The sequence below is a fragment of the Aquarana catesbeiana genome, linkage group LG09 (genome assembly GCF_042186555.1).
Source record: "Aquarana catesbeiana isolate 2022-GZ linkage group LG09, ASM4218655v1, whole genome shotgun sequence".
NCBI lineage: Eukaryota > Metazoa > Chordata > Amphibia > Anura > Ranidae > Aquarana > Aquarana catesbeiana.
In genome coordinates, this window is record NC_133332.1 from 18,298,376 (window position 1) to 18,312,477 (window position 14,102).

The 14,102-nt window shown below is 41.2% G+C and overlaps 1 protein-coding gene across 4 annotated transcripts in view; it reads left to right on the top strand.

Annotated features, from left to right (window-relative positions):
* The window catches only part of DIAPH2 (diaphanous related formin 2), a 1,573,862-nt gene that overhangs the window by 425,747 nt on the left and 1,134,013 nt on the right, over window positions 1-14,102 (top strand). For all 4 annotated transcript variants that reach the window (XM_073598133.1, XM_073598134.1, XM_073598135.1 and 1 more), the window contains 4 exons: window positions 4,485-4,559; window positions 7,097-7,166; window positions 9,653-9,789; window positions 10,642-10,750. In XM_073598133.1, coding sequence (XP_073454234.1) covers window positions 4,485-4,559; window positions 7,097-7,166; window positions 9,653-9,789; window positions 10,642-10,750 — 391 coding nt within the window. The remainder of the gene's footprint in view (window positions 1-4,484; window positions 4,560-7,096; window positions 7,167-9,652; window positions 9,790-10,641; window positions 10,751-14,102) is intronic.

Sequence of the window (14,102 nt, forward strand, 5' to 3'; positions counted from 1 at the left end):
TGCATCTTCCCCCCAAATGGTAACTGCCATTAGCAAAATTGGTACCACTTGGCCCAAAATATGGGAAGGCCACATGTAGTGGGATAAAACAAGCTACAGTGCCTTGAAAAAGTATTCATACCCCTTGAAATTTTCCACATCTTGTCATGTTACAACCAAAAATGTAAGGCCTCTTTCACACGGCCGATCCGTTCAGGTCCGCCTGTCAGTTTTTTAGGCGGACCTGAACGGACACTCCATGGAGGTCTATGGAGCGTTGGATGTCAGCGGTGACATGTCCGCTGACATCCGACCCGCTGCGATCCGAAAAAGTGTGACGGAGGAAACACCTACTTTTCCATCCATCTGCGGATCGGATCGGGTGATGACGGACTCTACAGTCCGTCGTCATCCGATCCCCCATAGGGGAGAGCGGCGCTCTGACAGGTCAATGTGCAGCTACGGACCTGTCATCTGCCTGCTCAGCGGGGATCGACGGAGCGATCCCCCGCTGAGCAAAGCGGGCTCCGTACACGGACACGTCCGTGTGAAGGAGCCCTAAATTTATTTTATTGGGATTTTATGAGATAGACCAACACAAAGTGGCACATAATTGTGGAGTGGAAGGAAAATAAATGGCTTTGAATTTTTTTTTACAAATAAATATCTAAAAAAAAGTGTGGCGTGCATTTGTATTCAGCCCCCTTTTCTCTGATACCCCTAACTAAAATCTGGTGGAACCAATTGCCTTCAGAAGTCACCTAATTAGTAAATAGAGTCCACCTGTGTGTAATTTAATCTCAGTATAAATACAGCTGTTCTGTGAAGCCCTCAGAGGTTTGTTAGAGAACCTTAGTGAACAAACAGCATCATGAACGCCAAGGAACACACCAGACAGGTCAGGGATAAATTTTCTGAGAAGTTTAAAGCAGGGTTAGATTATAAAAAAATATCCCAAGCTTTGAACATCTCACGGAGCTCTGTTCATTCCATCATCCGAAAATGGAAAGAGTATGGCACAACTGCAAACCTACCAAGACATGGCCGTCCATCTAAACTGACAGGCCGGGCAAGGAGAACATTCATCAGAGAAGAGCCAAGAGGTCCATGGTAACTCTGGAGGAGCTGCAGAGATCCACAGCTCAGGTGGGAGAATCTGTCCACAGGACAACTATTAGTCGTGTTCTCCACAAATCTGACCTTTATGGAAGAGTGACAAGAAGAAAGACATTGGTGAAAGAAAGCCATAAGAAGTCACATTTGCAGTTTGCGAGAAGCCATGTGGAGGACACAGCAAACATGTGGAAGAAGGTGATCTGGTCACATGAGACCAAAATTGAACTTTTTGGCCTAAAAGCAAAACGCTATGTGTGTCAGAAAACTAACACTGCATATCACCCTGAACACACCATCCCCACTGTGAAACATGGTGGTGGCAGCATTATTTTATGGGGATGCTTTTCTTTAGCAGGGACAGGGAAGCTGGTCAGAGTTGATGGGAAGATGGATGGAGCCAAATACAGGGCAATCTTAGAAGAAAATCTGTTATGCCGCGTACACACGATCGGACATTCCGACAACAAAATCCATGGATTTTTTCCGACAGATGTTGGCTAAAACTTGTCTTGCATACACACGGTCACACAAAGTTGTCGAAAAATCTGATTGTTCTGAACGCAGTGACGTAAAACACGTACGTCAGGACTATAAATGGGGCAGTAGCCAATAACTTTCGACTCTTAATTTATTCTGAGCGTGCGTGGCACTTTGTGGAAGATTTGTCGGAAAATTTTATAGCAAGCTCTCAAACTTTGTGTGTCGAAAATTCGTATGGAAAATGTGTGATGGAGCCTACACATGGTCGGAATTTCCGACAACAAGGTCCTATCACATATTTTCCATCTGAAAATCCTATCGTGTGTACGGGGCATTAGAGTCTGCAAAAGACTTGAGACTGGGGCGGAGGTTCACCTTCCAGCAGGACAACGACCCTAAACATACAGCCAGAGCTACAATGGAATGGTTTAGTTCAAAGCATATTCATGTGTTAGAATAGCCCAGTCAAAGTCCAGACCTGAATCCAATTGGCAAGACTTGAAAATTGCTGTTCACAGACGCTCTCCATCCTAACTGACAGAGCCTGAGCTATTTTGCAAAGAAGAATGTGCAAAAAGTTCACTCTCTAGCTGTGCAAAGCTGGTTGAGACATCCCCAAAAAGACATGCAGCTGTAATTGCAGAGAAAGGGAGTTCTACAAAGTATTGACTCCGGGGGCTGAATACAAATACACGCCACATTTTTCACATATTTATTTGTAAAAAATGTTTAAAACCATTTATTTATTTCCTTCTACTTCGCAATTATGTGCCACTTTGTGTTGGTCTATCACATAAAATCCCAATAAAATACATTTACATTTTTGGTTGTAACATGACAAAATGTGGAAATTTCAAGGGGTGGGAATACTTTTTCAAGGCACTGTATCTAAAGGCAATACAGAGGCTATGGAGGAGTAAAGAGAAATAGAATAAGGGGAAGGGGGAAGAGGGAGTGGGTAAGGGGCGATGAGAAAAGAGGACGGGGAGATGGTCAGGGTGCTCTGAGATGGGGTATAGGGCCCTTATCTAGATTAGACCAATCAATCAAAGTTGAAGTAGATGATGGTCAAAATTCCCTGGAGGAAAATGAGAAATCCAGGGGGCCAAAACCCGCTTAAATTTCAAAATAGTCTCATGTAATTTAGCCATAAGCTTCTCATTGACCATGACCCATTATATACTGGCTTTAATTTCAGTTATAGGGATTGTATCTCATAACCATGTCTTTGCGGCTGGCTTTCTCACGTTTGCCAAGACATGGACCATTAAAGAATGTTGTTTCTGAGTGATCTCAGAAGGGTTTCTTATGGTAGCTTAGGTATTCATTTTTGCAAAAAAGTATTAAAAAAAAGATCATAGATTTTGAGTCCAGAACACATGTACCACTGGGCACAACTACCCGATATGAAAGTATGACCCCCAGGTCTGGACAGCCGTGAAAGCAAGAGCTGAGGGTTTAATGAGTATGCTCTTGAAAATGTCTTTTTAAACTGTTAATACTCGCCACAGATTATATGGACCGTTTTGTATGTGGTTTTTCCTTTTCTCTTTTGTCCTTCCAGTATTTGATCTTTCAATACCCCCCTAAGAAAAGTGACTTGCACTTTGGTTTGTGCTCTTGATCTAAGCATTGTTCTACCTGTAAGGCCCCAGGTGCCACACATATGTGGAAAGGTTAAAAGATTGGTTAAAGAGAACTTTGAATAGTAGACTTATGTAGTGATTGAGTGAATTGCCTTGTTTAAGGTGGACCAAGTCAAACCAAAGAGGGAGATGTTCTCCAGAGCTTGTTCTTCACCTGGGTCTCCAAAGGGTGATGTTCCATAAGTACGTGGAAGGGTCACAACTACGGTTAAAGAGAACCTTTGGGTGGTGAATGTGTGAGCCAATTGTCTCATTCAAACTGGTATTCACTCTAAATCAGGCCAATCCAGAATGGGAAATGTTCTCCAGAGATTAATGATCCACTTGGGCAGATCAATCAACCCTTTTGTTCACTTGTAAAGGGACCAATTGGACCCTTTACTTATTCACTTTCTGGCCTCCAAACCCAGGATCATTCCCTGCAAAGAGACCCAATCTAAATCTCTGTGTGCTAGCATAGGGGTCACCAGGATCTAGAGAGCAGGAACCCCTGGCCCCTGTGACTTTCTTGCCCACTATTTATGCCCTAATGTGTAGCATAAGCCATTGTTTTCTACCAATCTTTTCCAATATGTTAAATTTTTATTTATTTATTTTTTGCATTTAATTTTGACATGACAAGTTTTCATTTGAAGATTGATAAGATAAAAAAAAAACATATGGCTGAAATAAAACAGCAATTGTATTATTGGGGGGGGGGGCAAACTTTTGAGCTGAAGGGGAGTTTAGTATCTGCATATGCGCTATATGGAAAAAAAATGTATAGGCGCCTCTCTAAATTATTGATTTCAGGGGTTTGCAGTGAAGGGTACTGTTCATGCAACAGCATACAAAGACATTTTAGACAATTGTGTTCTTTCAACCTTGTGGTAACAGTTGGGTGAAGGACCTATTCTGTATTGACTGTCCAACAAGCTCATTAGAAAAGATGGTCAAGTATCCACAAGCCATCTAGTGAGCATGCATACAGTTTTCCATCGCAGTTAAAAGTAAGAAGATTTAATAAAGGAAATTCTATCTGCACTTCACATTCACACGGCATTGTTTTAATCTTGTCACTTGACAAAACTGCCTTGTCACTTTGTGCTGACTGACTGCTGTTTAACAGGGCATAATTTACAAACTGCAATTTGAAACCTTCAAAATAGACACAAAGAAACAACAATTTATTCTAAAAAAAAAAAAAAAAAACGCTCTTGATTTTTCTTAGCCAAAGCAAAGCTTGCAATAACGCTTCATTTATTTTATTCTCTTGTTCTACAGCTGGGTCAACAACTTCGGACATGAAGGCCTTGGTGTCCTTTTGGATATTCTGGAGAGACTTCTGGACAAAAGACAGTAAGGAACATATTATCTATTTTTAAACACACTAGAGGATTTTAAATAAAGACCTAATTGATGCCATTTTATCTTGGATGGGGTGTGCGTTTGATGCTTCTCTAGGTGTTCCCTCTCCAGCACTCTCGGTGAGGTCACCCCCCACTTGTGGCACATCTGTGATAAGTTTGGCTGGGCTACTTTTGCGGCTTGCTGAAGTGAGCACTCCATATAGTCCCGTGGTTGACCATTAGGGGTTATATACAGTATTTCTGTCTCTTGGACCCCTAGAGATTTAGATGGGAGTGATTTAATCTACTTTTGATATAACAACGAAAGACTTCTTTCTGGAAGATCTCAGAGCATGTTCACAGAACATTGGCTGCACTGCACATTTCAAAGAACCATTAAACGAGTCATGGTCTACCGAAAGTATTTACAGTACTTGAATGAAAGAAATTAAAGTGTATCATAAGCCAAAACATTCTTTTTTTTTGTTTTAGATTAGAGTAGGTAAGGGTTATCAACACTTTGTTTTTTTTTTTTGTTTTTTGCAGTCTGTGTCTCTGTTAGGGATATTAACCCTATTAGTCCCAGTGACCATTGTCACTGGGACTGAAAAATCCAAAATTTGGCTTTATTACTGGAACAGGAATAAAGGGGACACTTATCCATAGTTGTTGTGGTGACACCTGTCTGACGACTTTTTTCACTTATGAGAGATTTCCTCTCAATTTCTTATGTGTCTACAACACAGGAAGTGAAGAGAAATCTCTGCAAAGGAATACAGATAACAAAAGAAAACCTGAAAGTTTTTTTCAAAATGTTATGGCTTTAGGTACTGTGGTCTTTGAGTGATTTTGCTCATCTGGTAGGTGCTTTTCCAATGAGTTTCTCCAGTCCAAACTGTATTTTTGGATGTGGCAGCCCACTTTCATTATACAGAATGGAAAGTTCACATAACATCACTTGTCTATGCAGGGGTTCTTCTACACCAACATGAACCACCTGGCTCCCTTGCAAGCAGCGTTGCTGCTCTCCTTACTGGTCCTTCTGACTGTATTGTCCAGCTCTTCCGATTCACTGGGCTCATTTAGTGTTTAGTCGCAGCACCGTGCTGCACGACCCACTCCTGGCCTCTGGATAGGGGTTCTCTTTACACCCCGATAGAAGCCCATCTGAATCCTGGAACAAGACCACCTGGCCGATTGCTGGGGCACCTCCGACCCCTGGTTGAGACCTTTTGTCCCCCGACTCCTGGCTAGGGCTCTTCTGATCACTGGGGGAGACCTTCTGTCTTCAAATTGGGAGCTATTCTCAGGCTTGAGTATATAACGACCCTACACCTGTGTACTCGCACAGGCCGCAGGCACCTGGTAAAATCCAGGCACTGGATTGAAGGTTCTGTCTCACCCAATACACTTTGGAACCTTCAAGTTCCAGGACCCGGGACTACAGAATCCAAAGAAAGCTAAAAACAAAAACACAGCTATCTCCACTCAAAAATGATAGGTGGGGCAGGGGTAGGCAATCTTGGCACTCTAGCTGTTGTGAAACTGCAAATCTCATCATGCCTCTGCCTCTAGGAGTCATGCCTGTGATTGTCAGGGTCTTGCAATGTCTCATGGGACTTGTAGTTTCACCACAGCTGGAGGGCCGAGGTTGCCTACCCCTGGTTTAGAACTTAACTCTTAATGTGAGTTCTGTTTCATTTTCTCCTACGTTTTCACGGAGGCAGGGCCTCACACTCTCATAGTACACAATGGCAATACTGTATTATTGACTAAGGTGTATTATATTCATTTAGTGCGACTCAAATTATGAACATCCCACAGCACTCAACCATATCAGCTTGGAGGAAGAACTCTAAAAAAAATTGCCTTTAGCAGTTCCTTAAATACAGCTTTTTCCCTGATTGGATAAGGTGGAGAGTGTGACATTTCCTCCTCCTTGTCTCTCCACCTCGAGCAATCAGAGAACATTTTACATTCATTGAGAAAATGCAACGTGATCTCTGAATGGTGCCCGTGCCAAGCAAGGGACCTCCGGTGTTCACAATGCAGCAGGGCAGCCGCTTGGCACAGGACCTGGAAGCTAGTAGAGATCACTGGAGTAGCAGTGTCTGCTACGGTAATTTCCAGCTTCTAGAGGAATCCCACAGGTATGGAATATGCATAGTTACATTGATCCAAGCTGGAACTATGTAAAACATCCATACCTGGAATTTATTAAGTTTATAGAAATAGTTTAGATGTTCTTTAATTTGTTCTCTGACTTACAACATGATTGAGTACAAGTTCTCAACAAATCAAATAATGCAGATAAAGTAAATAGGTTATTAAGAAAAAATAAATAATCCATCAGGGATCAGAAAAATTATTGCAACGTGCAGTATATTTTGTAAACCATTGACTCATCAATCATGTTAATCATTTTCTTTTTAAAGTATAGATACCTAAAGCAACCAATCAGATGTGATTTCAAATATGATTGGGCAGATGCATTTCTGTTTGCTTTGCTGAATATACTAATTGTTTTTTTTTTTTTTTGTTCTCAAGGCAGGAAAGTATTGACAAGAAAAATCAGCATAAGCTCATCCAATGCCTAAAAGCATTCATGAACAATAAGGTAGGTGAGAAGGCCTCCAAGGAACTTTTACAAACAAATATTTTAAATTGTCTTCTCATGTTAATGCATAGAACTGTTTTCCATCCATTAAAAGTCGTAAGACCCGCCTTGTCAGTTTGTTATTCTTTATCTGCATAAAGAGCACATCATTTTTGCTTTTTTTGCTGTTGCAAATAGTCACCGGTGACTAAAGGCATTCACAAATAATCGGGTAGACGAGAAGGCCCCCGAGGAACTTTCCGAAACAAATATTTTAAATTGTCTGTCTATATTATTATGTAGAGCTGCTTTGCATCCATAAAAATTCCTGTTCATTTTTTATTCTTTCTCTGCATCAAGAGTGTGTGTGTGTGTATATATACAGTCCCCTTTAGGTACCAAATGTTTAGTTTTTTTTTTGTGAAGAAAAAAAGGAAATTAAGGGGATATTCATTATGGTCCCAGAGACTCCACGTTCAGAGCAGTGTCTTTACTAGGACCAACTATGGACCCACCAATTTTTTTGACCTGCTTTCTACCCATGAAATGTCCTAAGACTCCTTGCCAGTTTTTTTTATTCTTCCCCTACATCAAGAGTACTTATTTTTTTTCATGTTTTTGCTGTTGTAACTAGTCACCAATGGCTAAAAGCATTAATGAACAATAGGGTAGGTCCCCAAGGAACTTTCCCAAACTGATATTTCAAATTGTCTTCTTACATTATTGCATAGGACAGTTTTGCATTCATGAAAAGTCTTAAGACTCTCTGTCTATTTTTTTTTATTCTTCCTCTACATTAAGAGTCTGTTTTGTTAACTTTTTTTTTATTTTTGCTGTTGTAAACAGTTCTTTTAATTACTAGAATCTTTCTCTTTTTGTGAAAAAAATAGGAAATTAAGGGCATGTCCATTAATATCCCAGGGAATCCATGTTCAGAGCAGTGTCATCACTAGGACCAACTATGGACCCACCAACTTGTTGAACTTCTTTCCTTGTCGGTTTTTTGTTTTACCTCTGCATCAAGAGTCTATAATTGTTACTTTTTTTGCTGTTGTAAACAGTTCTTTTAATTACTATAATGTTCCATTATGTGTACAAAATAGGAAATTATGGGTATGTCTGTTATGGTCTCAGGGAATTCATGTTCAGAACAGCGTCATCAGTAGGACCAGCTATAGACCCACCTACTTGTTAAACTGCTTTCTATTCATGAAAAGTCCTAAGACTCCTTGACGATTTCATTCTTTCTCTGCGTCAAGAGTACATACTTGTTACAGTTTTAGCTGTTGTAAACAGCCCTTTTAATCTCTAAAATAGAATAGAGTACGTCAGTTGTGGTCCTAGGGAATCCATGTTCAGAGCAGTGTTATCACTAGGACCAACTATAGACCCACCAACTTTTTTGACCTGCTTTCCCCCCATGACATGTCTTAAGACTCCTTGTCAGTTTTTGTATTTTGTATTTGTATTCCTCCTCTACATGAAGAGTACTTCATTTTAACTTCTTAGCTGTTGTAACTAGTCACCAATGCCTAAAATCATTCATGAACAATAGGGTAGGTGAGAAGCCCCCCCCCCCCCCAACAAAATTCCCCAAACAAACATTTCAAATCATCTTCTCATATTAATGTATAGAGCTGCTTTGCATTCCGGCAAAGTGTTATGACTCTTATGATTCTTATGACTTATGACTCCCTGTCCATGTATTCTTCTTCCGCTTCTATCATTTTTACTTGTTTTGCTGTTGTAAACCATCCTTTTAATTACTAGAATGCTCCTTTTTGTGACAAATAGGAAAATAAGGGTCATGTCAGTTATGGTCCCAGGGAATCCATGTTCAGAGCAGTGTCATCACTAGGACCAACCATGGACCCACCAACTTGTTGAACTTCTTTCCAGCCATGCAAAGTCTCCTTGACAGTTTTTTGTTTTCCCTTTGCATCAAGAGTCTATCATTCTTACTTTTTTTGCGGTTGTAAACAGTTCTTTTAATTACTAGAATGTTCCTTTATGTGTACAAAATAGGAAATGAAGGGGTATGTCAGTTATGGTCTTGGGAAATCCATGTTCAGAGCAATGTCGTCACTAGGACTAACTATAGACCCACCAATTTGTTCAACTGCTTTCCATCCATGAAAAATCTTAAGACTCTTAGTCATTTTTTTTTTCTAATTTTTTTTTACAGTCTGCATCAAGAGTCTAAAATTGGTATGTCAAAATTGTGTATTATTAAAAAGCAGTAACATTGGAGTTCATGAGAGATATAAGAAACTGCAGGATAGGTTAACCGAGATTCCATTATAAAAACTGTCACACCAGTTTTTAATAGACTATTTGGAAATTACATTATTTAGATGTTTAACAAGTCCATATTTTCTACTTTTTTAGTTAGACTGATTTGTCAATTTTTTCTTTCAATTGTATAACTTTGTCAGATTTATCTTTAGTAAGTAATACAGAAAAACTAGCAGCTCAAAAAAAACTAATGAGATACTTTCCTTCGACAGTATGGCCTGCAAAGGATTTTGGGAGAAGAGCGAAGTTTGCTCCTATTGGCCAGAGCGATTGATCCCAAACAAGCCAACATGATGACCGAAATCCTGAAGATCTTATCTGCCATCTGCATTGTCGGAGAGGACAATATGTAAGTTTTGTTGGGTAATGTGGAAGAGGTGTGTTCATAATGTATTTGCTGCATAAATATATAAAGGAACTTCAGCTAAAGCATTTTTAATAGTTTTAAATAGTGTAGGGTAGAGAAATTAACCTCTGCCAGCCTTTATTGCTGTCTTTGTCCCCATGGGAGAAGTGTTCACTAATTTTCTGTTCCACAAAAGGAAATGAGAGGATATCCCCTAAAATTTAGGATAAATCTTTCCATTGACAGCTGTCTCTGTAACAGTTGTCCCCATTGGGAAATATCACCTCTACTCCTCTTCCATTGACAAGTCTAAGGGCCATTTCAAATTGGTGGCACCTTCAAACTGGTTACCTCTCACCTAAATGCCAACATTGCAGCTGGTCATACATGCTACAACCATAAAATTGGACTTGTCTTGCAAAGATTGAAAAGCAGCACCTCCTGACAAACTCGCCCATTGATGTCACTTTAACCACTCCCAAAATTGCCCTTTCGGTTTTGGACAAATGCAAGCAAGGTGGATTGCATATTGGGTCCTTACATACTGTATCTTGGGTATTATGAGGAAAGTTATCCTTACTAGAACTGAGAGTTCCACCTTACTCAATGCCAGATGATGACTGTTTCATAATATCTACTGGCTGGCAGAGAGGAACATGTTCCTTACGACCTTGTGAGATGGGAAAAGACCCCAATTACTACTGTGTGATTCAGCCAATTAGTGCCAAAACTAAACTGAAATGTTCATTTTGGCTGAAATAGTCCTTTAACTTAACTGTCCTCTATTAAAATTGTAATTACTATTGTGAAAAAATGCCACACTGTCTTTTTTTTTTTTTTTTTTAACTTAATTAGCTTGGACAAACTCCTTGAGGCGATAAGCACCGCGGCAGAAATCAACAACCGAGAAAGGTTCGCTCCGATTGTGGAAGGCCTAGAGAATGACGAAGCCCTTCAACTACAGGTAAGTCTTTGCAGTAGCTGTGGTTTCCACAGTAACCTAATGAAATGAAGTCATTATTCACTTCTCCAGCTCCGAGAGAAACTGATCGTTGAACTCTGTTTATGGTTCGTATGATTCTCAGCCAGAGAATTCTCTGTTCTGGAACTACTCTACAGGTTCTCCGTGTTTAATGTGGAACTTCTCCTACGTTCGGGGAATCCTAAGGTCTTGGGTTATCTAGCTAGAGAATAAATGAATTCATGTTTTGATGATTGGCTATCTTTGCTTCTGGAAGAACCAATCTATGAATGTGGATCAGTGGAAAAATAATTATTGCAGAGAAATTAGGAACTGGACATTGCTTTGAATTTACCCTTATCTCCATAAAGTGGTCATTCCATGGCAAAGACGAAAGGCCCTATTCTTTTCCAGCCACCTGCTCCCCAACACAAATGGCATAGAAATACAAAGAAATACAAAAAAACAAAAACAAACCATTTGCATTAAAAAAAAAAAAAAAACTTGGTCCCTGTCTTCCAACTCTTCCAGTAGGCATGGTGACATCAACACACCTTTCAGCAGGTGCTTAAAACTGCTCAAGAATGCACCTAAACCCATTACAAGAGTGCATTCTTGAGGGATTTTGAGTTCACTGGAAGGCATGGTGATGTCATCCATGCCTCCCAGAAGAGCCAGAGACTGGGGCCAAGGTAAGTATTTTTTGTGGGTGAACATATTTCCATATGGCTTTTTAAAGACATTTGGGTTGGGCGGGGGGGGGGGGGGGTATCAGGGGCCTCGCAAAGAAGAGTACTTTTCTTTTGCCATTGGACGTCCTTTTTTGAAGATATGACAGATGCAAACTAATGCAGATTATTAAATGTATTTTTTTAATGCAAGCAGCGCAATACCTCAATGTAACTTGCTATCGACCTCCTGTAGTCTCTGTACAGCAGCATAGGCTTAGAAGGGAGGGGCAGAGCTAGAAGCCAATTTGGTGAGCTGCATGCACATGTGCTGATGAACATGCTAATAGGAATGAGAGACAGCAGAAGGATGGTCTCCTTATGCTCCTACCCTGTCTAGTCAGTAGACTGGGGGTGGAGAGATGACCCCAGTTGATTTACTGTAATAGAGAAAGCGTTGTCATCCCCTGGCTGTGCCATGGGATGTGTAAATCTCAGGACTGGATGCACATATCTACAAATCTTATGGCGGGTAGAACAGCTCCCATATATGTATGATATTTTATCAATGCATTTAGCAGTTTGACTGGCATTCAGCTTAAAAGTGAATTACCAGAACGCCGACTGTCATATGGCTCATAGTGAAGACTTCAGGGTTCGTACAACAGCGATGTTGCAAGCTCCTTGCAAAATAATTGGCTGAATATATTTCCAGCTCACCAAATTGTTGTCTCTGCTATCTACTATGGCTTAGTGGAGAGTATTTGACAGGTTGTCAATACGTTGAACTGCCAAAGTTACTTCTAGGAACAATTGTTAACAGTACAGTTGATCTTGTGTGGCTGGATGTTCTCGCCTTTCCTCTTCTAACTCCTAGTGTGAGAGCCCTCCTGGAGAATTCCTCCTGATCTGTGGTATACTTTTTACATTTTATTTCTAAACTCTGTGATATTGAAAGAGAACTAGTCACCGCGGGGATTCTACAAGAATCTCAAAATTCCATTTTTTGGTATTAAAGTTCACTTTTAGACCATGCTTTATGTTACACCTCTATTTAGTTTGTAATATAAAGCATGGCTGTATTCCCCAGCCTCAAATCACCCCTCTGCCTCCCTATACTTACCTGAATCACAGCGAGCTGGACTCTGAAGAGTGCAGCAATGATCCCTCTTTCTCTTGTGGTCCTGCCACACTTTCTTCAGCCCCTTGACAGCAGGTTCATATCTCGGTAATGACCTGAGGCTGGAAGTAGGCATTAGAGGAGACTCTGCATTGCACCCCAATGCACTGATTGTCAATGTAATGCCCTTTATGCTTTAATGCAAAAAAATTGTAAATGCATATTGATCTTGAGGTCAACGTTTGCTTTGGATAAGGTGGGTTATGAATGGTTTAAAGTAGCCCTCTTTTTTTTTGTAGTACCATCTAGTGTGCTACTATTGTGAGTACAGGCGAATTTATGTCTTGGCTCATGTTTAACTTGTGAGTCTTGAATCTGGGTCAAGAGTTTATTACAGGTCAGACTGGATAACTCATACAGCCAGGTCTCTGGTGCCTCCCCTTGGTTCTGCGAGTTTGGAGAAGCTTCTAGAAGCTGGAGGGCAGAGACCAGGAGAGTTGATCTGCATATTTATAGGAGCTCAGCCAATCTCCAAGCAGTGGGCCTGGCATGGTGTCTGAGCCAGTCCTTAAATATGGATGAGTTCTGCTGACAGGGGAGTCCGGTGGAAGATGGAGATGGAGTGCTGAGGAGACTGTCGGTGGCCCTTGAGAGGAACCCCTGCTGGGGGGGGGATTTTCCTCAGGCTGAAGCTTGGGCTGACTTGGGAGGATCCTGACAGCAGAACAGTTTGGATGGAATCTTTCCTCAGTGGCAGCGGGAGCAAGGAGGACAGTGTGAGTACATCAGCATGAACAGGGACTTACAAGGGGAGAGACTGCCACATGTAGCAGGTCTCTCTGGAAGACAGAGCTGTGCCTAAATGTTTCCTTTACCTTGCCCTGGGAGGTCTCCGAAGCAGCCGGGTGGGCTGGTGAAGAGGCAGCCGGGCGGGCTGGTGAAGAGGCAGCGGGGCGGGCTGGTAAAGAGGTAGCCGGATGGTTTGGTGAAGAGGCAACCAAGTAGACTTGTGAAGAAGCAGCCAGTTGGGCTAGTATTTCCTGCAGTCAGTAGAACTGGGACAAGTGTCTACAGGGGAGTTGGAGATACTCCAGAATGCAGTCTACAACACTTTGTGCTACTTTCTAAAGGACTGAGAGTTCCTAGTCCTTAAGGGGCTTTTGCATCTTTTCAATCAGAGACTGTCAGTTTCAGGATGAAGACAAATATGGAGTTGTACATAAGGATGAAGTTGTCCCTGTTTTGTTGCAAGCTAAGCTGCGCATCCCATAATTTCTATACCCCATCCAAGTTATTACCCCTAATAAAACAAAACAAAAAACAAGCTCAAAGACTTGTTGCCTGGCTGTGCAGGAGTGGGGAACCCAGTCATCTGCAACCCCTGTGGGGATAGTGCTACATTTATATGTACCCGAGTCTTATTTTTCAACTTGAGAGTAAGGCTCCTTGTATGCAAGGCCATTAGTGCATCCCTCCTGACGTTTTAGTGCACCTGGGTGAGACAGGTGCAGCCCCAACCTGTCTAAGTCTATGGCAGGATGCGGCTGGACTGGGCTGAATGCTATAC